Below are 25756 nucleotides of genomic sequence, written 5' to 3' on the forward strand. Positions count from 1 at the left end.
AATATAAAGACGATTAGTGCAATTTGTGATGCAAACTTTAAATACAAACCCAGCGCGTGCTGCTCCAGCACAACCACATGCAGTAACACCAGGTATAAATCCGGTGACTGTACATTCAGATATGGGTAAGGTCCCGGCCCAAATGAGAGGAGGGCTCAGTTCTGGCTAGCACAAAAAAATTAATACACTGGAAGCAGTATTCCCCATACAGGACCTCATAATAACCATAGAATATTGACTATGTGCTTGCCCTTTGTGATGGTCCCTACAGTTGAACACTGTAAAACATGGGGCACGGTATTTGCTGCGCTCTATACAACGGCACACAGTACACCGACACTTGCCAACCTACCGGAAGTGCTTAAACAAATTCAAGATGAATACGGGGCTGCCCCGGCCCTAGATTTGGGAATGCAGCTGATGGGCAATTTTGCCACAGTTTCTTCAATCATCCTATGTAACCTTAAAGGGGAAGCAGTTGCACTTGCAGTGCGCATGCGCCTCCGTGACGTTCCGCAACAAGATCAGGAACGGGAGCTGCCTAAAATAATAGCGGAAACATATTCAAGTATCGGTCGAGATAGCCTAGGGGCTAGACCACAAAAACCTCAATTTCAGGGTAAAATTAATAAAGATAATACTAAACAACAACCTGAGGGTAATAAGAAACGCTGGGATAAAAACCAACAAAAACCTAAAAAGGAAATGGGAGAATCTCCGCGTATGGAGACCCCACAGAATAGATATAATCACAGGAATAGAGAAAATATAAAAATGCCTGATAGATATCAATATACTGATACACACCAATCTCGTTCCTTTCAGGACTCATCGGAAAAAAGAAATGAGAGAGATGGGCGATCAGAGCGAAGAACAGAGTACGTGAAACCGAGACAGGAATCACAACGCTTTTCAGAGGTTTCTGTTAAAAAGGAAGAGAAACCAGTACAACAAAAACAACAATTTAAAAAGAAAAAGGTGGCAGCGGTCTCAGTTCGACATGCCACACAGGAAGAGGGTCCTCTTGAAGAACAAGAATTGGGCTCAAGCACTGCTCGACAGCGCGGCAGAGGTCACAATAGTTCGCCGGAATCTTCTAGAGCATCTGGAGGTGAAAGCAACTGATGACTTTTTACAAGTAGAAACAGCAGACATGCGTGTCTCCGAGCCTAATAGGGTGTACAAAGTAACACTACAATTAGAAGGAGACATTGAACGCACGATACACGCAATCTTTTGGGACCGTGTAGTTAAAGTATATGATATCTTGTTGGCTGAACAAGATTGCCGCCTGATTTCGTCCGCACTTGCCCACAAGCACCCGCGTTATATAGAAATCATGTGGGGTGGGATAGGGACTCTCCCTACCATGTTATTCCTATTAAAAGTGAACCTCAGCCACAACTGCAGTATCCCATAAAACATGAAGCGAGGGCACCGGTGAGAGAAATACTTACACAATTAGAATACCAAGGTGTGATTGAACCCTGTGTCTCGCCGATGAATAACCCTTTATTCCCTGTAGCTAAGCCGGACCATTCATACAGAATAGTCTTAGACTACAGACATTTAAACAGACATACACGTACATATGCTATACAAAACTCACATAGAACTGCAATAATGAGCAACATAGTGCGGAAAAAATACGAAACAACTTTAGACATCTCGAATGGGTTCATCTGCCAGAATATAGCACCTGAAAGCAGTAACTTAACAAGCTTTAGCGCATTCGGCTCTCAGAAAAAATTCTGTTGTTTGCCTCAGGGGTACAAGAACAGCCCAGGACTGTTTGCGGCTCGTGTGACTGCTATTTTACACGAGATAGACCCTGAAGCATTGTCATATGTGGATGATATATATCTCACGGCTGACGAGTTACTACAACATTTAAGACAGGTAGCCCGCATTGTTGTACGGTTTTCCGAGCTTGGCTACAAATTTAACTTTAAAAAATCAAAAATGGCCTTCCTCAGCGTCCTGTTCCTGGGATATGAGCTGTCGAGTAAAGGGAAGAGCCTAGCGCCACAATTTTTAGAAACATTTGCACAATTACAACCACCGAATACGATTAAAAACTTCAATCGTTGTTGGGTTTTAAAAATTTTGGCAGAACATACATTCCTGATTATGCAACACGCATAAAACCTTTATATGACTTAATACGTCCCGATTTTTCAAGTAAATTCTGGACAGTTGAACATACACGCACTCTTCGAGAATTGCAGAAAGACATTCTAGCAGCAAAACATTTACACACAAGGGACAACAAAACACATTTGGTCATCAGGGTAATAGCTGGGGCCATCGGTTTCACCTATGTCACATTTATTGAAGGTGAGACAGTCCGATTGCATACAAATCACATTTGTATTCAGCTGCTGAAAAACGCTTTGCACCGACGGAGAAAATTCTCACTGCTGTACAGATGGCTGGTATTAAAGAAAGACCTCTTGCCCAAAGGAAACGCATCATTGTTGTTTCTCCAATTCCAGCCCTAGAGGCTGTTACTACAGCTAGCGTTCCGAACGCAAAAGGACTTCATCCACGTTGGATACAATGGGCTACGTCTCTAACAGCCACTGATGTAGACCACATTTTCGACCCAAAGTTACAAACTCAAGAATTTCTACAATATGAAGTAGAATATCTAGTTCCAGCGAATACCTTGCCTATTGATCAATATCATAGAGTCATGTACACCGATGGCTCTGTGCAACCAGCTATTGGAAATAAACATCAATATTCTGCTTATAAGCGGCTATATGGAGGGGAGAAATTCTGTCCCCTACATACCTATACACAGACCTTAGGGGATTGTACAGCACAATTGGCTGAGCTAAAAACTCTGCTAATGGCACTAGAACATACGGATCCAGCGCAGTCCACACTGATTGTTTGTGATTCATATTACTGTGTCCAGTCCTTTAATGAATATCTGCATTACTGGCGTCAGAATGGGTTCAGAGATTCCAAAGGCAACACCATAAAACACAGACTCCTGTGGGGAAAGGTAGCAGACTTGAAAGAGACGCTACCGAAAGTCCATGTTGTGCATACACTTGGACACCAGCGTGTTGGAATACACGTTGCTGGAAATACTTTGGCAGATGAAGCCGCAAAGCCGGCAGTGGCAGTAGCCACTGTAGCTGCAGTGACTCGTTCAAGTTACAAACCAGACACAGACACTTTGGCTGCCATAAAAGCTACGGTTGATGGTACGCCTTATCCTAAAGGATTCCCTAACAAATATCAATACTATATGGGAGGTATGCTGAATGCTGAAGTTAAAATTCCAGACGTAGGCGTACGTGACATCCCCAACAAAGATATAAGACCACAATTGATCAAAGCAGCGCTTGAGAGGGTGGCATCTGCACATGCTGGTGTGGCGGCTACAATTTCACTCTTACAGGCCCGTTATTGGTGGCCCGGTCTCTACAAAGAGACTAAGCAGTATGTCCTTTGTTGTTACATCTGTCAACAAATTAAAGTTTCTACGGCCAAGCGCCCGCCACAGACACCCCTCTTAATTTCCAATAGACCGTTACAATGTGTGTACTTGGACCATTGCGGTCCGCTAACACCTGACAGTGCATACAAATACATATTACAATACAATAGCATGTAGATTCATGCTCCAGATTCGTGTGGGTGTGGCCACAACGCTCGGCTGACGCTCGGACTGTTATTAAAGATTTGCGAGTCTTTATCGGTACATATGCAGTTGCGGCGTTCCATTCGGACCAGGGCCCTGCTTTCGCCTCAAGGGCATTCAGGGACACCATGGCTTCATTGGGGGTCCAACTGCAGTACTCGTCTCCATTTCATCCTGAGGGAAATAGTGTCGTGGAGCGATTAAACCGCAATTTAAAGCAATCCTTAACAGCCAGAGTCTTAGGTATGGGTCGTAGTTGGCTAACCCACCTGTATGGAGTTTGGAGAGCACAAAAAAACCTGCCTAGAAGGTCCCTGGGGGGTCGTACTTCATATGAGTGCCTGTTCGGAACTCTAATGTTTGTTCTGGATCTTGATGGTCCTGGCGTGGAGGCAGCAGAAACACCTTTTGACATAAATGATCGTGTCACTGTTTTACAGGAATTACAACAGTTCCGTGAGGATAACTCTTCTAAAAGTGCTGCCTCCACAGGAATTAAGGATGTGCCTGTAACATCTACCGGCTGGATTCCCAGGGTTGGGGATCTTGTACGTGAAAAGGTTGCAGTGAAAAAAGTATTTGGCCCTTCTTATCGGGCACTAGTCCCTGTACTGGGGATACACAGTACTAGAACTGTTATTCTACCACCGTTGCCAGGTGCCAAAGAAAATCGTTTTGTTTCAATTGACAATGTCAAACAACAACATGTGGCCGATTCTGCACAGCCGACCAAGAGGAACATCCAGTAGTTCCCGAATTCCTCTCACTACTGGAGAAGAAGTTCTGCTTCAAGTTGTTTATACCAACACTGACACCTCTCCGAGCTTGGGGAGGGTGGATGATGATTTTGCATTAGTTCCACTAACAACAAGCAATTTAGAAATGTTTGAACAGGTCACCACGACTACTAGCCAGACGGATGGTGCTGTCTACAGTGTACCACCCCAGGAAACACCAACTCCACCATTGACCACGGCTACGCCATTTGCATGAACTGCCTCTGGTTACTTTGCTGACTTCAACGACGGTCTATTGGACTTTTCGACAGCTGACCTGTCAGGTGCACCTAAGCTAATACATTGGCTTAAAGACACATATTTCGTTTTTCCATTGAACTATGTATGTCTTTCTTTGACTGTCCTAGCTTTTCTGCTTTGGATTGGTTTTGTTATTACCTTTTTCTTGCTGATAAATGGTCATTTTCTTCCCGAGAGATCAGCGGTTGAACAGGTGGAGGAGGTTTTGAAACCACATTTTTCATCACATAAGGTCCGAAGAGACTTATCCTTTGTGAACATTTCTGCAGTGCCAATTCCTGATGGGATTTTTTGGGACAAAGTGATGTTTGATATATATGGTCCCACGGAAATCATTCAAATACCGTATGTGTTAAAATTATCTATGAATGATATAGTCATACCAGGCATTGTGTCTGATGATTGGGATGTGAAATCAGTTGATTCTATGATGACAGAATTGCAATACTATACTGTCTATGAAAACGAAGATGTTTACCAGTTTAAAGAAAATTATGGTGATATGTTTTGCTATAATTATTATGGGCACCACTTCATACATAGAGCGAGTAGTCCCAAAACAATATTTAATTACACGCAATGGGAACATTGTCCAACTCCACCACAAGGGAGTTCAAAAACTTATACTGAAATGTTTGTGTATTTTTCTGGGCATCGTTGAAAAAATTGCTGAGTCATATTATTTTACAGTAACTCCAACTCAGGACATACATATGTTATTGACCAACACAAAATTTATATATTCAGGATCCTTTGTTTCCCGGTTATCAGTTGAAGGTTATGAATATTGGTCCAAATATATTGATTTGAAAAGTGTTTGGGGAACAAAAAAGTGGCAGACAAAGGGTACAGAAACATTGTTTAGAGCATGTCTCATCCCTGTTCAAATGATCTTTTTAAATGAAACAGTGCAACAAACAAGTTGTTTAGGCTTAGCAACAATTAGAGAATTAAACATGCCCAGTATACCTGCCCCTGCAAAATGTGGCAATTGGCAAAAATACACAAATGCAACCATACAGGAGCTTAATGAGTGGGTCCAGAATGGTACGTTTAATGCTTCACTGACACGTCTAGGCGGGTGGTTATTGTGGCCCATAGATACCAACAGGTGTCATCAATGTTTTGTCACCTCCTCGGGGGGGTTTCCGGACGAGTAGGTCAGACCCTCGCTATATATCACCAGGACATGCTGACATAATTACAACATATAGGGGGTCATTCTGACCCCGGCGGGCGGCGGGAGCCGCCCGCCTGGAGGGAACCGCGGTCAAAAGACCGCGGCAGCCATTCTGTCTTTCCCGCTGGGCCGGTGGGCGACCGCCAGAAGGCCGCCCGCCGGCCCAGCGGGAAACCCCCCTCAACAATGAAGCCGGCTCCGAATGGAGCCGGCGGAGTTGTAGGGGTGCGACGGGTGCAGTGGCACCCGTCGTGATTTTCAGTGTCTGCAAAGCAGACACTGAAAATCATTATGGGGCCCCGTTAGGGGGCCCCTGCACTGCCCATGCCAGTGGCATGGGCAGTGCAGGGGCCCCACAACACCCGTTCCCGCCATCCTGTTCCTGGTGGTAAAAAACGCCAGGAACAGGATGGCGGGAAGGGGGTCGGAATCCCCATGGCGGCGCTGCAAGCAGCGCCGCCATGGAGGATTCCCTGGGCCAGGGGTAAACCGGCAGGAAATCGCCAGTTGCCCTTTCCTGACCGCGGCTTTACCGCCGCGGTCAGAATGGCCCAGGAAGCACCGCCAGCCTGTTGGCGGTGCTTCTGCGGTCCCCGGCCCTGGCGGTCATGGACCGCCAGGGTCGGAATGACCCCCATAGTGTAGGAAAATTGTGCCAACAGTGGCTAAAATCGTCCTCACGTGATGCGGTTAAAGCGCACCTCAATCTCTTGTCTAACAACACTGACTTACAAGATTTCTTGTCAGGCCCCAAGATACCACGTAGGAAGCGTTTCTTGTATGAAGTATACAATGAAATATGGAAACTTTCCCAACAAGAGGCTGCAGCCCAGTTAAGGCAAATAGACCAGGAAAATTTGAAAAAGGCATTAGCTGTTGTGGATAATGGGATTCACACCTTGTCAGACCGGATATATACATTTAACAACATTGTTTCTTCTGCTGTAGACATTATACGATTTGATATGTCTTCTTTATATCATAGACAGAGTTAGACGAGGTCCATTATGCAGTTGGGTTGGACACTTCAGACATTGAAGGCGGGTCGGTTCTGTGGCAGCACATCAGTGCCAGGGAAATATTTTTTTCCTTTAATTTAACGCGGCAACAACAACTAATGGCTCAGAAAGAAGCGACTTATGGCATGCTTAACATTGAAAAGATAGAAAGACTGCCTTTTACTGTGGCCGAGACTCCTTCGGCAGAGTGGTTAATACACGGGGTCATTAATCTGCCTATTTCAACATTACAATTCACTTCTTGTTTGAAACACGTTCCGGTAGGCAGATATGAAAAGTTGGGAGATAGTTACATCCATGAGGTGTGGGAGCTTCCTTTCTCCTACAAATGCCTCAAGGCATGAAAGAGGTCTTTCTTAGCGGTAGTGAATGCGAGACTTCAGTCAGCCATTCGATGATTTGTAAGTAGCTGTCCTTGCATGGGGCGTGTAATGCCTCGGTTGCAAACTTGGCTTGCTATCTGAAGGGAGTTCCAGTCCCCTTGATGAAACGCACGTTCCAGGTGATTTCAAACGGCAGCTACTTCCTTCTCAATAGTGAAGACTGTTGTGGCATGTGGGCCAGAATAGTTTACGTTGTTTCGGTCTCTAAGATCGTTACATGCTGCGGGAACGTGTTGTTTCCCCCACTAAATTAAGGGAGATTGCTGACATCTGGCCTCGTGTTGCTACTTCCAAGGTGAATTTTGACAAGTTGAGTAGACTCCGGGCTTTATTGTTTCAGAAGCATGTGGCCCTTACATCTGCACACGAGACCTACGCACTTCAAGTGGCAAGGTCGTCGGCAGAAATACAGTCCCTGTTAAATACGAACTTTCCGAGACACTTTGGTGAACTCGTGGGACGTATATTTAATGCGTCCAGCACGGTTGGAGTAGCACATTTTTTCAAAGCTGTTGGTATTGGTTTTGTTCACACCTTCTCCTCTATATTTGGTTTGATACCTTCAGCTATTCACTCAATTTTTGGAAGTATTTTTGGGGGATTTCCAATAACTTTGGCTTTATTAGCCGGCATTTTGCTGTTGCTGTTGTTTTTCCGCAATGGCTGTCCCGCCTCAACAAGGACAAATGAAGGTGCTCCCATCAGCGCAGCTGTGTCGTGAACGCATGATGCAGCAGTTTGGAGCAACACTCCTGGAGCATTTGGGGTGTGACTGGTCTTTGTCATTCAGACCGGTTTTGGATTGTGTGCAGCCCGTGTTTCGGTGCCGTCGGAGCTCTTTTGAACATGCCCTGGCAGCTTGTCTCTCACAGCAATGCCCCTCAGTGATTGAGGCTGATCTGTTGATGTTCTTGTTGAGGGTTCATTACGAGACATGCGCACTGCAGCTGCGTTTCCTGAGAGAAGCTGATTACGAGCTACCTTTCCTGGAGGAAGTTAACATCGACTCGTTAATGGGCACTGCACGGGATGCCGCATTGGTTGATACTGGGGCTATGGAACACACCTCCTCCTTAGTCGTTTTTGGCACGGATTTACCGGTTCTGTCATCTGCTGAAGTGGAAGATTTCCTGCTTTCCATGAATTGTGGTTGATTTGGAACTGTTCTAAATTGACATTTCAATTTGAACTCAGCTCTGAACCGCATGCTCATTTCTAAATTGTTAAGTAATATGCTTGTGTGTCCTCTTAACTTAGAAAAATTAAGTAGGGTTTTAAACATATTTTAGGTTAGGGTATTTTAGCTTTGGCTTGAACCACTTTCTACCGACAAGGGGAGTATGTTGTGTAGCCATTTTATGTATAGCTCCATGCACGTTAGTTTAACATACTAGGCCACTGTGCACTTTGCCCTAGATATATTTTATTCAGCTTCGCACTGTTATTTTACAATAACCAGTTTTTACGGTCTTGTTTTAATTTCTTGTATCACACTGTTTAGCTTAGTTCAGCACTGTGTTCTCAAATAATGCATTCTTGATTGCTCTGTGCTTCAGTCAAGGCTACAGTTTGGTACATTGCCGGTAAACGTGGTAGAAGTTTAGTCTCCAGCATTCATAGAAAATACACATCCTTACGTAGGGACATTTTTTTAGAACATCTGTGTGTTAGGTATAAAAACACTTTCTAGTCCTAGTACACGTCAAGAGGGAGATTCCAGCCAGGGAACCACAACTGTATGCTGAATGCCTCATTGCAGATGCTGATGCAGATTACAGGCCTTTGCTCAGGTATAAGGGTTGATGTCCTCCCGGGGGAACCTGAGTAGCAGGCTTAGAGCTTAACATGCTGTGCTCAAAATATGACTTAGAGAGAGAATAAAATAGTGGCACCATGATAGCCTTATTCTTGTGTTACACTCTCATAGTCACTATTTTAATATTACTGTGTTGTGTAGTTCTGGTTATTGCAACTGACGCTTTGCTATCCAAAATACAGTCGTTTTATTAAACCAATCTTTAAAACTTATACTTCCTTTATTGTCATGTATATATGAGACCGCATTGTGTATGAGAGAACCGGTTGTGACCTGAGTGACCACGACTTCCCTGAGAAGTACTGATATGTCATGCGCTCGGCTGGCCAATTGTCTCTGCCATTTGGGAGAGATGAGGCACTGCTAGTTAGCCGGAGCAAAACCCGGATTTGGAGTGACAAGTGTCATCCACTGTGGGTCAGACTCAGTCCCCCACATTGTGGACGATCTTGCTGCTCAAACTCGAGTAGTCTCATTAAGATAATGAGAGCCTACGCAACACCCTCACACCCAAAACCTTTGCAACTCCCTCTCCAACTACTTTCACCTCAAAATCCCAGACATACACAACAGTTTCACATCATCCGCACCCATCGTCACCACCACTGACACCACCAACATGACCAGCAGCACAACGCCCCCCCACACCAACCAACTACACACCTGGACCCCAACCAACGACGACGAAACCGAAAAAAACACAAACTCCATCCACTCAGGCTCCCCCCAGACCCCCTGCCCCACCACATTTTCAACAAGCCCAGCCCAATCATCGCTCCCCAGCTCCGCGATGTAATCAACAGCTCCTTCGACTACGCCACCTTCCTAGACACCTGGAAGCACACCGAAGTCAACGCGCTCCCCAAAAAACCCAAAGCAGACCCGGAAGACCTCATGAACTACCGCCCCATCACTCTTCTCCCCTTCCCCGCCAAGGTCACTGAGAAGATAGTAAACGCCTGACTGTCTAACTTCCTAGAGGAAAACAATGCACTCAACACCTCCCAGTCTGGATTCAGCAAGAACCACAGCACTGAGACCGCCCTCATCGCCTGCACAGATGACAACAGAACCAGAGTGGACAAGGGCGAGACCGTCGCCCTCATCCTCCTGGGCCTCTCCTCAGCTTTCGACACTGTATGCCACCAAATCCTCCACACATGCCTTTTTGACGCAGGGATCCAACACAAGGCCCTAGACTGGCTCACCTCCTTCCTCGCCGAAAGAACCCAGAGAGTCCCCCTACCTCCCTTCCAGTCCTCAGCAACCAAGATCATCTGCGGGGTCCCCCAAAGATCCTTCCTCAGCCCTACCCCTCTTCAACATTTACATGGCCCCGCTTGCCAACATCCTCCGCCACCACGGAATCACCATCATCTCGTACGCAGATGACACCCGGCTCATCATCTCCCTCACCAGGATCCCTTCCACCGCCAAGACAAACCTCCATGCCGGACTCCTCGACATCGCCAAATGGATGACAGCAAGCCACCTCAAACTCAACTCCAACAAAACAGAAATCATCATCTTCGGCCCCAACAAGATAGTATGGGACGACTCCTGGTGGCCCACCACCCTAGGACCACCCCCAACACCGTCCACCCACACACGCAACCTCGGCATCATCTTAGACTCATCTCTCTCCCTGGCCCAGCAAATCAACACCATATCATCCTCCTGTTTCAACCCCCTTCGCATGCTACGGAAGACCTTCAAATGGATTCCCTTGGAAACCAGAAAAACAGTCACCCATGCACTCATCAGCAGCAGATTGGACTACTGCAACGCCCTCTACGCTGGTACCACAGCCAAGCTTCAGCAAAAACTCCAGCGAATCTAGAACGCAGCCGCACGTCTCATCCTCAACCTCCCACGTCATGAACACATCTCCGCTCACCTCAGATCCCTTCACTGGCTGCCCATCAGCAAAAGGATCATCTTTAAAGTCCTTATCTACGCTCACAAATCCCTCCACAACACTGGACCAGCCTACCTCAACGAACGAGTAAACTTCCACGCACCTACTCGACTTCTCCGCTTTGCTGACCTCGCCCTCGCCACAATCCCCCACATCCAACGCACCATCTCTGGCGGCAGATCCTTCTCCCACCTCGCCTCCAAGACCTGGAACTCTCTCCCCACCAACCTACGCAAGACCCAGGACCTCCTTACTTTCAGAAAGCACCTCAAGACATGGCTTTTTGAGCAGTAAACGGCAACCCTCTACCCCCCCCCACAGCGCCTTGAGACCCTATTGGGTGAGTAGTGCGCTTAATACATTTTTTTGATTGATTGATTGATTGATACATGAGTTGAGTTGAGCATTTATGGAGTGCATAGTGTCACTCCCAGAGGAGTATCCTGACGCTATAGCAGAAGTCTGCAAAAGTTTGGCCAATGAGTGGTTAATGTTTTATAGTACCAAAGAATAGCAGAGAGTGTCAGAGATTCCAAAAACCCAAGTCTTGCGTTGCTTTATGAAACTGGTTTCTGAGTCTGTAATCCTCAGTTGCAATGGTAAGTTATTCCGGGCCCTGGTCCCTAAAGCAATGAAAGATTTACCCAATCTGGTTTGTTCTCTAAAAAGCAGATGCGCTGAGGACGACTTTAGAGTTCTGCTGGTGGTATAGTAGGTAAATCTGACTGATAGAAATGTAAGTCCAATTGCATTAAAGGCTCTGTAAGCAATCAAAATATTTTATACAGGACCCTCTTGTGGATTGGCAGCCAATGCAAAGTTTTTAAGGCTCCCGAAGCAGATGGCCTTTTTGGGAGTCTAAGGACCAGTCTGGCTGCTGCATGCTGGACAACTTGCAATTTGTCCAAAGTGTATTTTGTACATCCAGCATACAGACTATTTCAATATTCCAGCCATGAGAAAATAAGTGCACATGCCATTATATTCCTGGCTGTTAAGGACAGCAAATCAAAAAACTTCATTTAGGCTGTTATCAAATTAAAACATGTGCCTGCTACAGCGAGGGCTGAGGCCAAAAGGACAGCTGGGAATCAAATTTCACTTCCAAATTCCTTACTAGTTCCACTGTCGCAGGAGGGGCGGGGGCTGATTCGGGCCACCATTGGGATGGATTGAAGAAGTTTTACTTGCCCAACCGCATAATCTCTTTTTATCCCGTTTTGCATTTCAAGTGATTATCCTGTATCCAGTTTTTAAATTCAGCTCTGATCCCAGTCATGTCTTATCCAATGATAATATCAACTGGGTGTCATCTGTGTAAGAGATAGTACCAATACCAAACAACATGATCAGAGGGATCAAAGGGGCCATATAGATGTTAAAGAGGACAAGACTCAATGATGAGCCTTGAGGGACTCCCCGGCGTTAATGTTACTTCTGCTGAGACATAAGGTCCTAACATCACCTTTTGTAGATGGTCAGAAAGATAGGATCATATCATCGTACCAATGAGTGGACCAGCCCGTTGACTAAAAATTGTTTAATTTGTTGAAGTAGATTGCTGTGCAAGATGGTATCGAATGCAGCAGATAGATCTAACAAGATCAATACCGCATTCCTGCCTGCATCCAGGGTCAGCTTGAGGGTGTCTGCGACTTCCAATGAAGTCTCAGTGGAGTGACAATATAGTGGGGTCAGCAATTTTTTTTTTTTAAAGGTACCAATTAGCCGGGACTGTTGCTGTAGCAACTGAGATATTCACATTTAACAAATGGGCTTACTATATCCACCACCTTTTGGAGGACCTTAGGAGGACAGGGGACATCTGGGGAACCTGATCTACAGGATAAAATAGCCTGTGAGATTGGGCTAATTATATTTCTGGGAAGGCAAGTAGGGTTCCGCTATCTTCCGTTTTGGGTGCAACATCGATTGAATCATTTGAGGAGGAAGTAAAGGGATAAAATCATGTTGTATAATCCTTATCTTCCCCTCAGAAAAGGAGGAGATCTGATTGCAGAGAGCTTGGGAGGGTGAGAGCTCACTTTCCAATGCCCTAGGCTTTAGGAAATAGTTGGCAATCTTGAAAATAAGTTTTTGGTCCCCATGGGCTTCCACAATTTTAGTGTCAGAGTAAGTTTAAAAAAAATATTTTGATCAGTTTATGATTATGCTTTTAGGCCAGCCTTGAAATTCTGTAGGTCCTGAGGTATATGCGCCTTTGCACCATTTCCTTTCCAGTTGTTTACAGTGCAAGTGTTGTTCTGCTAGGATCTTACTAAACCAGGGAGAGAAGGGCAAGGATTTGGGCTTTCCTTTGAGAGAGGTTCCAGAGGCCAATACATTGGCTGAATAAGTAATCCACTTATTAAAAGATTCCACATCTTTAGCACAGTGTCTTGCAGGGCAGGCATGGAGTTTGCTAAGGTAATGGGGAATCTAGGATCAATTAGCAGCTTACCCCATGAAGGAGTAGTAGAACCATTAATTTAAAGCTGTATTATCATAAGGGGAGTTACCTTGGTCCACAATAATTTGGAATGGTAGCAACATATGATCAGACCAACTTTGTGGATTATGGGATTCTGACAATAAATTGGGGTTGTCAGACCAAATACAATCCAGCTTATGACCTGCATTATGTGTAGGATTAGTGACCAAATGCTGTAATCCTAAAATGCTTAGCCTGTCTAGAACGTTACGTGTTTCAGAATCATCAGAGCATTCTAAGTGAAGATTAAAATTGCCCATAATAGTGAAGTTGGTGTAGCGGGGGACCAGAAGGAACTATGCGTCCCCCAGAGAGGCCAGAAAAGTGGACCCAGAACCAAGTGGACGATAACTTAATACAGAATACATGTTCAAACAGCATTAACACATGGACACAAATATTACCTTGACTGTAGACAATGTATTTCCATGATCCATAATGTGGGTACTGTAGACTAGCAGCCAAAATGTTTCTGCTGCAAGAGTTTTTCCTACTTGTCCCAAGGACAAAGTAAATATGAAAACGTGTTGTCCTTGACCACAAACAATATGTCCTGGGCATCGGGCTATAGGAATTCTACCCCCCTGTAAATATACAAATCAAGGGGGACATGGGTGTACAATTAAAGCAATATTCTGGGAAAATTGGACACTTTGCTAGGACATCCTCTTGGCTGTAAGAGATTGACATCCAGAGTTTGTTAGCACACTCCCACAAGGAGAAGATGTAACAATTCCGTCTTTCTTGGTCCTTGTTCTTGAAGAGGTTAAACAAGTGTATGCCACAGATTAGGCTCTTGCACAAGCCCCAGCACTGTTCCGCAACCAAGTAGGCTGGGATAAGGATTTGCCTTATGCTATACCCAAAAGTACAAGCCTGCAAGTGCAACCACAATACGCAATTAAACATGAAGCAAACTCACAATTAGAGTACCAGGGAGTAATTGAACCTTGTGTATCTCCTATGAATAACCCTTTATTCCTGGTAGCTAAAGCTGATCACTCCTACCCCATAGTCTTAGACTGCAGACATTTGAACAGTCATACATGCACATATGCATTTAAAAAACAAATACAGTACGGCTTTAATGAACAACATTGTCCTTAACAAAATACAAAACAACCCTGGATATTTCCACTGGGGTTTTCTTCCAAAATACAATGTCTGAAAGCAGGGATGTAACTGCCCTCTTTGCGTTAGGCTCCCAATGCCATTTTTGTTAGCTTCCTCTTTGGTATAAGAACAATCCTGGACTGTCTGCAGCCCAAGTAACATCAGTTCTACATGATATTGATCCAAAAATATTGTCCTAGATTGACGATGTATATTTCACGAATGATGACCTAAACACACACCCTTGCCAGAGCAGATTGCATTGTCTTGGGATCTGCTGAACATGGCTACAAATTTAATTTCAGGAAAACAAACATTGTTTTTCTCAGTTTTCTATTTTTAGGATACGAGTTATCAGATGAGGGAAAGAACCTGCCTTAGCATTCCTAGAGAAATGTGCTCTAGTACAACCACCAAACACCATTAAAAATTGCAATCCTTGTTAGGATTCTCTAATTGTGGCAGAACATACGTACCAGATTATGCACAATGCATAAAACTTGTGTACAGTTTAATACATCCATAATTTTCCTGTACACATTGGACATCAGAACATACACAGATTTTCAGATCACTACAAAATGACATGCATCTAAACACCTACATAGATGTGTAAAGAAACCAAATTTGGCCTTCCATATCACAACGGGTGCAAATGGCTTCACATATGACACATTTAAGGAGGGTGACCCAGTGCCTATTACATATAAATATTATTTATATTCTAATGCTGAAATGTGTTTTGCATCCACAGAAAAAATACTAACTGCAGTTAATATGGCTGTCATAAAAAAATACTTTTGGCTCAAGAGAAATTAATAATTGTCATTACTCCCATCCCAGACTTAGAGGTCCTCACAAAGGCCAGCATCTCAAACGCAAAAGCTTTACACCGTAGATGAATACAATATGCTACTTCCCTGATAGCTACTGATGTAGACTATGGGCCTGATTTAGATGTTGGTAGTAACGGTTTCACCATTGACTTTGCGACAGGAAACCCGCTGTTGTGACAGGAGCATAGGCAAAAGACTGCAGACTGTCCTCTGTCATTGCCAAGAATCTTCACCTGTGTCGACGGCACCATAGGCTAAAGCGGTTCGACGCCAGCCCCTTTTACCGCAAGCCAATCACGATGTGAAGTCTCGCCGATCAACTGTTGTCGCTAAACCTTCACACTCACTTGGAGGATTGGCAGCTATATAAACATGAAGCTCACCCTTTAAACGCTTTCCACGTATCCTGTCACCATGAACCCTCTGCTACCAGTTCTCCCATTGCTCCTGGGCCAGGTCCAAGGTGGAAATCAACCCCATTGTTGCTGGACAGAAGGTAATTCATGGGGATTCCTGTTACCCTCAGAGTTGTAGCTGCATAGTAACACTAGACTTGTGCATGGCTCAATAATTTGTGTAAAGCACCACCATACTGTGGTACAGTGCTAAAGTGTGTAATGTAGAATCCTTCAAATGTATCAGAACAGATCTCAAGATATAGGTGGCACCCACCAATTGTTTATGCGTTGCCTACATGGCAGTGGACACCTACACAAAAAGTCTCATCAATCACAAATAGAAATGTGCCTATAAAGGTGTGTGCAAGAATGTATCCAATATATCTTAAGTATCAACTGTAACAGTAGCCCCAATTTGAATCAAACAATCCTATGTTAATGTAGCAATTACACCACTACATGCTACAGGTGGATGTGCACAGAATGTAACACAATATTCACTGGTGACCTGCAAACATGTCGGAGATGTATGAAAGTCTCATGTCCCCTTGGTGTGTGCAATATATAACAAACATAAGATCACATTCAACTGTAAAGTGCCAGATCATTGGCGTAATGCATATGTGCATATTACTGACACATCTTGTCAAAATAAACACACATGCATTCTCCGCTCACAAAAACAGAAACACATAACATTTTGGCAGAGGTGTCCAGTAACAACATCAATGCCTGCACCAAAATTAATATGTCCATCACTAATGTACAACACTAATGTATGCATTTTTTTAAAACAATAACTAAAGCATACAACCTGTGTTTTTCATTGTTATAAATGGGAGTAAGTGCATGGCTCACACATACTCAGAAACACCATCAACAGCAAACAGTTAGTAAAACTTGAATAATAAGGCCAGGCCAAAGGTATACTCAAAATAAAATACTTTATACAATGATAGGTTTAGTCACTCAATGAAATGTCATGAGTCCAAGTTAATGTGACAGCCCATTTGGGCCACAATAGGTTTCAGGCCCATTACTTGTCTTCTAAATTCACTGCCAGAATAAACCTCCACTGGAAGGGGAATCTCTGGGCAGCAAGCAGGCACCTCAATGATCTTAGTGAGGGGGTGGGTCCTTGGGCTTTGGGAGGGGTGGGTTTGGGTTTGGGAGAGGTGGGTTTGGTATGGGGTGGTTTGGGGTTTGGAAGGGGTGGTGTGGGATGTGGAAGAGGTCAGAGCAAAAAAGACGTATTCTTTGGGAAAACAGGTAGGGTTGATGAGAGAGAGTCCAGGTTGGGAGGTTTTTTGATGTGTCTATGTTGGGATGTGCTGCTTGTGGGTGTTGTTGTGGATGCATGTATATGTTTGCATGTGCTTTGGACAGGACTGGGTTGAGAGACAGGGCATTGGGAAGGGGTGGAAGTCTGGACATGATATTGGCAGGTGAGAGGCTGTGGCCATTGAGGAGGCCAGACCCTAGAATGACCACTGTAAGCCAGACAGGGTACCGTGAATGCCATCCATGTAAGTCAGCATCTAGGTGTTTTGGCTAGCCACCCCACGGATAGCATTCAATAGTGTGGTCTGGCCTACAGCAATCGTCCTTAAAAGATCAGTAGCCTCCTCAGTGAGCGCAGCGGGGGACACTGGGGGCAGGGGCAGAAGTGCCTGCAGCAAAGGCATTGCGTCCCCTTTTAGTGGACGGCTACAGCCAAGTGGGGGGCATGAGGGAGGGTGGAGATTGGAATGGAGGGGCTGACAAAGACGCAGGTGTCACAGTCTCTCCAGGGTCCGCCCCCACTAGGGACTGGTCTTTATTGGAGGCCTCCGAGGAAGCTGTTGAATCACTTGTGGCCTCCTGGTCAGTCCCCTCACCCTCCATGCCACTGGGTCCCTCAGTGTCTATGGTGTCCACACTCAATATCCAGGAGCAGCTTCATCTGCACCATTGTGGCTGCTGTCACCCTCGCCTTGCCCAGTTTATGTTGAAACAAAAGATACTTCCATTATGGTGTATCTGTGAGAATACAACTAGATGTCAATGTGTATCACACAACATTTGCAACAAGTTCAGTTTCCCCCCCCTCAGATCCAATATTATGTATGCCTTTGTTACTTCTACATTCGTAGTGCACTCCATAACAAAAGGTTCCAATAGCATGAGTAAACACATAGGCCTGGCTAAATCTCTGAACCACTGCAGTACAGAGATATAATTGGTTGCCCTCAATGGTAGGTGTTCTGGATAGAAATTGCCTCCCAAAATGGGACACCATAACATCTATGTGATGTTACCTTCCACATGCAATTGTCCCTTTCAGTATCACATTACTCTCCATCATCATTTTCTCCTCTGGGCAGTACAAAGGACACAAAAATGTAGTCTGAGGGATGCACAACTCTCTCACCAATGTCGCTTACAATACAGTTTGGCATAGAAATTCATGTTGGCAATCACAGACTGGATTAAATGCACATTTGTGAAGGAATAAGGACTCAGGTCCACCTGCTACTGTCCACATCAAATATCATACATTTGCTGGTGAAACTGCTTTCAAACATGTGTCAAGTAACAAATGATGCCAGTGTACAAAGGATATCTAAACTTTCGGAGCAGATGCACATGCTTACATTGTCATAGCACCTACTTAGTTATGTCAAGTCTGATCAGCTTCTTCATAATTGTGCAGTTTGCACACTAACCAGTATTGAAGCGTACATTCACTACACACCTTTGTGACGTATAATCACACCTGACCCAAACATGACATTGGGCATGTTTTGTGAAACTGTCCCTCATGTCATTGTGTAAATGCTGGCAATCCCTTTAGTTGCCTGCAGCCATGTGTCTGCCTGTAGCAGTACTTGCCTTGTGAGGAGAATCCAATGGAATGCTACAGCAGAGAGCAATACACCACACATACAGCATCAGACTGATCAACATACACCTCCAGAAATCATCTTTGCCTTAGAATGTGCATCTTCCTCAATGTTAATGCCATACAACATAGCTGGAAAATAAAGGTCAAGCTACAACAATATCTACAGCCAATGACTTGCCCCCTTGTTGCTGCTGTTGGGCCCTCAACTGCCCATCAAGCTTCAGGTAAGCTACTGCAAGGATGCGGGCCATTATGGGGGTCAGGGTGCGGCGCACCCGCCTGGATCACTGGGCGGACTGCCCAACTTGGCTCTCAGCTGATTTTCTGCTCACCCAACACAGGTCCTCCCACCACTTCCAACAGAACTATGCAACCGATCCTGTTGTGAGAGCCACCACTGATCACTCACAATAATTGTGAGCTACAGAAGGCTACACAAACTGTACAACCCTTGCACTTAAACATTCAACTATATTGGCTTCCTGCCTAAACTCCCAAGAGCCTGAAGCCATGGTTTGCATCACATACAATTAACTGAGGGCAAGAAATGTGGGCTCATATATGTCAGTGAGAGCAGGGACTTGTGGGTTGTTTGTTCAAGTGTGATTTCTAATGGAACAGACTAGGATGGATGATGGTGAGCCAGTGTCATCTGAACTTGCTGCTCCTAAATAAGTCTACCTATATGTGGCTCCATGACTGGTTTAAACCATACAGAGCAAACTAAAATACAATGGCCCTCATTATGACTTCGGCAGTCTTCTAAGAAGACCGCCGAAGTCCCGCCAGACCGATGACTGCCAGTGTTGGTGGTCTTCGACCACCATATTATGACTGCTGGCGACTCTCTGCCATAATTTGGGTAGAGAGACCCAGCAGCCATACTGGCGGTCGGCAGTGCATTGGAGGTTGCTCCTCCATCACCGCCACGTCATCACAACACCGCCCACCGAATTACGTTACAGTATTCGGTGTGGTGGTGTTGTGGTGATGGGGTGCAGCCAGCAGATCAGGCCCATGGAACTTGTTTCCTCCTGGACGACCACCGAGACAGGTAAGGTGATCGTCCAACAAGGTAGGGGGGTGTTGTGTGTCATGTGCGTGAATGGGGGTGTAACTGTCTGTGTATAGAGGGGGGTGTGAATGCGTGTATGAATGTAGGAGTGTGGTGTGTGTCGGGGTGTATCTTATATGTGTGCGTGCATGTCTGCATGTGTGTACGCATGTATGTGTGTGAGTGGTGTGTGCATGCGTGAATGGGGGGTGGGCAGTATGTATGGGGGGCCCATGGAGTTCGGGGGGTGGGGGAGGGGGACTTATCAGCTTTGGGGGGTGGTAGGGGGCTGTGGCTGTTGGGGAGGACTGTGGGGAGGGGGGTGGCGGAGACCTGATAGTGCCTACCGTCATGGTTTATGTGGCGGTACAGACTCCATGAAAACCATGGTGGTATGCAGGGTCATTATCGGACGTTACCGCCAATGTCATATTTTGGCAGTAGTTACCGCCAGCCTGTTGGCAGTGCTACCGTCACGTTAACACCGTCCGCCAGGGTTGTAATGAGGGCCAATGTGTGCAGGAATCCAATGTGACAATATACCATCTGACAACTCCAGAACCTCCACATTTTTCATTCAACATCACTGTCATTTCAACATTGGCTGTATGTTGTCAGACATACTACTGGTACACTGTCTACTGGCCACTGGTAGTCAGTGGCCTGCAGTCTGTGTGATGAAATAGGATTTGTGTGATACATGGACACACATTACAGATTTTACTGTAAGGTGACTTTACATTGCCATGCACAGGCATTTCGGACATTGGTCACAAAAATGTGTCCCATCTACATCATTCCATCAACTCCAAGTACAACACCATCCACATTACCAAAAAGGAACCACATAACCTGTAAATCAGAAAGGAAGAGGTTACTCAGTCAGATATTCACCATTCAGACATGTACCTGTTCCTCTGGGGTCCTATAGAGTGGGCTATACAGAAACAGAAACTCCCTGGCAAGGAGCTCCAGCTCCTCAGGGGAGAAGGCAGGGGCTCTGCTTTGCCCGGCATCCTGGCTCCCAGAGGTCGGTAACAGGATCAAAAAACAAAGAGGTCTTGATGGCTGCAGGAGGCAAGTGAGTGATTTTTAACAATGCGGCATACAAGTGCATGGCAGACGTGATCTGTGGCAGAGACAGACACAGTTATTCGCTTCTGTGCATAGCCGTCACACACATTAGCCTATGGCAGTGCCTGTCGTGGTGGTTACCACCTACTACGCAGTCACCTTCCTCTGACGGCCCTAGAGTAGCCAGTGTCCTCACGGTAAGGTTAGGCAGACCTTATTGTAGGGTGTGAAACTGGGCATTTTACAAATGTTTTTGTATCACCAGCACTCAAAATGGAGGCTAGTGCATTTCTAAATATCAGAAATGAACAACACTTTTCTGGGCAAGATATGACACAATAAAATTTGAACCATGACTGTCTTTGACAACGATAGTTCTGCAGGGGAAGTAATACCTCCATTGACAGTATTTAAAAAAAAAATGTTAAAGAATAGGTGCAAATAATACAGTTCAAATATATTATTTGCACATGATGACCGAAAAATCCTAAATATATATTTTGTAAGATCTTGGTGGACCAAATATTTAATTTCAATGTGGGTACATGTATTACCCAATAACATTTCTACTGTTACTCAGAATTCTGATGTGTATTTACATTAAGAGTATGGAGTGACCATGTCACCTGCTCTTTTCTATTCCATACATTCGGACGTCTGAACCCAGCCATGGGTAGGAGGGGACAGCCCTGTCCAGACCGTGCCACCATGGAGGAAAGGGCCATCATCAAGCAATATCATCTAAATAGGCAAACTATCCTGGATTTGTGTCAGCAGTTTGATTCTGATATCCTGCCTCACAATAGGAATCTAACAGCCTTAATACCATTAGTAAAACTAATGGAAGTACTGCATTTTGTAGCTACTGGCACCTTTCAATACACTGGCAGTATCTAGGGGCATGCCCCAGCCAGCATGCAGTGGTGTGCTGCAATAAGTCCTTGCTTCCCTGATGAAAAAACATCAACAGCTACATCTACTTCCCACATCCACAGGATTTGGCCACTGTGAAGGGAGAATTTTATGCTTTGGGTGGAATACCACTTGTGGTTGTTCCAATAGATGGCACGCATATTGCCTTGGTGCTTCCACACAACAGAGAACAGGTCGCCCACAATTGGAAGAACTTCCATTCTATAAAAGGGCAAGTTGTCTGCTTACCAAACTTATACATCTAAATTGTATGTGTCCCCTTCTCTGGGTCAACACATGATTCATTCATACTACGGAACTGTACTATACCCATGTAGATGTCACAACTTGGACAAGAGAGGACCTGGTTTGTTGATAAGTACAACATGACTTGTTGATCTTTTGCCTAAATCCTAATTTAGGAAGGGACAATGATTTGATATGTGACTGATCTGTTGATATGTTGCTTCCATGTAAGAGACGCAGTGTATCCTAACGGACTATGGTTATTGGCATCACTGAGGAATCCAACAATGCCAGGGGAAGCCTGCTTCAGTGAGGCCTGTGGAAGAACACAGAGGCCAGTGTAGCTGGCTTTAAGGCTCCTGATGGCTAGGTTTAGGTGCCTAGACAAGACCGATGGAGCCTTCCTCTACTCATCTGATAAGGTGTGCTAAATCACGGTTGCCCGCTACATTCTCCATAACATTGCCCTAAGGAGAGGCATCCCTATAATTGCAGAGGAGGGAGACCGGGATGAGCCCCCGGGTGAGGATGTTGAAATGCCCCATGAAGATGACAGTGGGGAAGAAGAAGGAGTTGACTTCAAGATATGATTGCCCACTTTTTCACCTAAGTGGAAGTACCCCTTTATAAATATTAAGCTCCAGTGTCAGTACAATTTGTGCCCTGGGGTACAGAAATGTCGGCTATGGTAATTTGTTAGGAAATGGTCACTGCAAGAAAGTTCAAGACAAACTTTTTAGTGGATCAGTGTTCCTCTACGTTCAGTTATGTGGTCATTGCCATAGATGAACTGTGCTTGTGCTAAGTATGTGTGTTCTCATGACCTTCAAAGTGATTTCAATTTAATATGTGGTAAAATACATTTTTCCTTGTTATTTTGTTTTAGGGTCCTTCCCAATGTCATATTCATTTGGACATTTCACCGTTGTGACATTTGCTGTAATATGTTGCTGTTTTGAAGTACAAAGTGTATACCTACATGGGATGGACTAATCTTTTCCAAAGACAACTAGCATGGAAGTTCTTGATATTGTATCTGACCTGTTTCCTGTATGATAGTGCCATCAAGGCAATATGTGCCACTTGAGTTGCTCAAGCCACATATTTATGTCAAGCCCTGGCATACTGTTCTCCCTTCACATTGGCTAAATCCTCAATTTGTGGACTACAGAGGTAGCTGTTGATGGGTTTTATCATAGATGATAGGACTTTCTGTTAGCAAACTACTGAATTGTGACTATGTCATTGCACCAGATATTACCACAGGGTCCTGTACCGTTCATGTGGCCTCAAATGTTGTCACTGCCATGATGTGGACTATTGGTGTTATTGATCTAGGATTCCTTTTGTGAGGGCAGGATGTATGGCTCAAACTGAGGTCATACCTCAGTGATAGTTTGCCTATTTAATGTGTTACCATTTCATGTTTCCTTTTCTCTATAATATCAAGGTAGTTGAGCATATAACTCTGAATGCCTCAGAAATTTGGTTTGGGACTGGTTTTTGTAACCTAGAATTATAAGTATCTGTTTGTAACATTAGTATGTCATAGATACATTCTCAGTCGAGTTTGTTTACTTTCAATACATTTGTTGACACATTTCCTCTTTGTAATTGCAACACTATTTTCTTAAATGGAGGTTCCTTATTTTCTCCAACATGATGGTGGAAGATGGACATGACAAAGGAAATGCAACAAATATTCAAACATGTCTTTTACTCTGTGTTCATAACATGTATTCTGATGAAAAACAAGTGTGAGGTGAAATAAAATAAGATGAAATAAACTAAGAAGAGTCTATCATGGTGGATGGAAACATGGTAGTACAACCAAATGCAGTCTGAAGTCCAATGACCAAATTAATACTGTCCTGTGAAAAGGTACATGTGCCCGTGAAACAGACCACAAAGTGAATGGTAGGCACACAAGGAGGTAATTAGATCTAACATCTCTTGGAAGTTGTCGTGTTGGTCTTGCCATCCTCTGCTGCTGGTCCAGATGACTATCTCCTCTGGGGAGCAGGGGGGGTACAGGTGCAGGGCCTGGGGTGGTAGGGGCAGTCTCATCCTGTGGCAGAGCCTCCCTATCTGTGGCTTGCAGTGTTATATTTTGGCCAGAGTGACCACCGCCAGGGGCAGATGGACTGGGAAAAGTCCTGCGCATTATGTGATGAATCTCATACATTAACCCAGTTAAGGAGCACAAATTGGAATTGGTATTCTGCATCGCCACATTGTTCTCTATCTGTACCTGCTTAATGCCCCGCAGCTTGTTTAGGACCTGGCCCATCACGTCTTGGTATTGTTGGACTGATCCCAAGACTGGTCAAGGGTGGTCTGTCTAACTAACACCCCAGTTGCCTCCCTTGGCTGGCCCACAAATTCCCTCCAATAACCCCTAACCCCAAAAGCCTGTGCCCTTGAAGTCTGACCCAAACCACTGCCTGCAGGCAGAACTGGAGACTGAGTTGCTGGTGGCTCAACAGTAGCCAAAACTGGGGTGCACAGAATTGGTGTGCTGGTTCACAGTGTGCATGAAATGAAGGGCCCTCACACTGAGGTCTTGTTACAGCTGAGGTGGGAGGTATAGCTGTGGCCTGGGTTTGACTCACTGAAGCTGTGTGGCCAGACAGACCAGATGGATCAGTTTGCTCATCATCACCCGGACTTGCAGCATTGGAGTCCTCACTGAAGGCTTGCTCCTGGGTTGTAGTGGAGTTGTCTTGGCTGGCAGATGATGTTCCTCTGGGCCAGGTGGTTGGACACCCTATTACACAGTCGTACCTTTTAGCAGAAACCGTATTACATGTCTTGTTCTATGTTATTGTATATATACTTGTTCACTGAGCACTGTGTCGTCTGCACTGATTTTGAAACATAAGGAAAGGTATATTGTTGTTATACTAAAGATGTGAAAACAATCATCATACAAGATATTGGCCCTCATTCCGAGTTTGGCTGGCGGCGGGAGCCGCCAGCCAAACGGGAACCGCCACTTGGCCGCTCCGTGGTCAAAAGACCGCGGAGGCCATTCTGGCTTTCCCGCTGGGCCGGCGGGCGCCCGCCAAAGGAGCGCCCGCCGGCCCAGCGGGAAAGGCCCTGCAACAATGAAGCCGGCTCTGAATGGAGCCGGCGGAGTTGCAGGGGTGCGACGGGTGCAGTTGCACCGTCGCGATTTTCACTGTCTGCAATGCAGACAGTGAAAATCTTTCTGGGGCCCCCAGGGGCCCCACGACGCCCGTTTCCGCCATCCTGGTTCTGGCGGTGAAAACTGCCGGGAAGGGGGTCGGAATCCCCATGGCGGCACGACCGCGGCTTCAAAATACAAGAATTCGGAATACAAAAGGAAGCACCGCCAGCCTATTGGCGGTGCTTCCGTGGTCGTCGACCCTGGCGGAATGTCAGAATGACCCCCTTTGTGTCTTGCACCAGTTTTCAATAACATTGTTTATAATACAAGTTACTAATTGAGTTTGCACACTGTCTAAGCAAGTAGAAGTGTTGATGAATAACTCCCATGGAACATTTGTTTGACTTACTACACTTACTCTGGTTCTCATGGGCAGTCACTGTGATCCTTGTTCTGTATACATAACTTCCCTAAAAGCACTCTAATATCTAGTCAAACCTTTAAAGCTTTGACACACAGGATTCTCTGTGACAACGTGGCTTATGTTCCGTTCACCATTATGTACAATGTGGGGACCATAATGGACTTGTCAATTGGCAAACAGAAC

The 25756-nt window shown here is 45.1% G+C and overlaps 1 protein-coding gene across 2 annotated transcripts in view; it reads left to right on the forward strand.

The window, feature by feature from the left end:
- The window catches only part of LOC138282469 (uncharacterized), a 260896-nt gene that overhangs the window by 71753 nt on the left and 163387 nt on the right, over positions 1-25756 (forward strand). The window contains exon 2 of one of the 2 annotated variants that reach the window (XM_069220072.1): positions 826-5904. The exons of the other annotated variant lie outside the window; for it this stretch is intronic. Within the exon in view, the coding sequence (XP_069076173.1) occupies positions 2429-3631 (1203 nt within the window). The 5' untranslated portion in view covers positions 826-2428 and the 3' untranslated portion in view covers positions 3632-5904. Of the gene's footprint in view, positions 1-825; positions 5905-25756 lie in introns of those variants that run through there. 2 annotated transcript variants of the gene reach the window in all.

This window comes from Pleurodeles waltl, chromosome 2_2, assembly GCF_031143425.1.
Source record: "Pleurodeles waltl isolate 20211129_DDA chromosome 2_2, aPleWal1.hap1.20221129, whole genome shotgun sequence".
In the NCBI taxonomy this organism is placed as follows: domain Eukaryota; kingdom Metazoa; phylum Chordata; class Amphibia; order Caudata; family Salamandridae; genus Pleurodeles; species Pleurodeles waltl.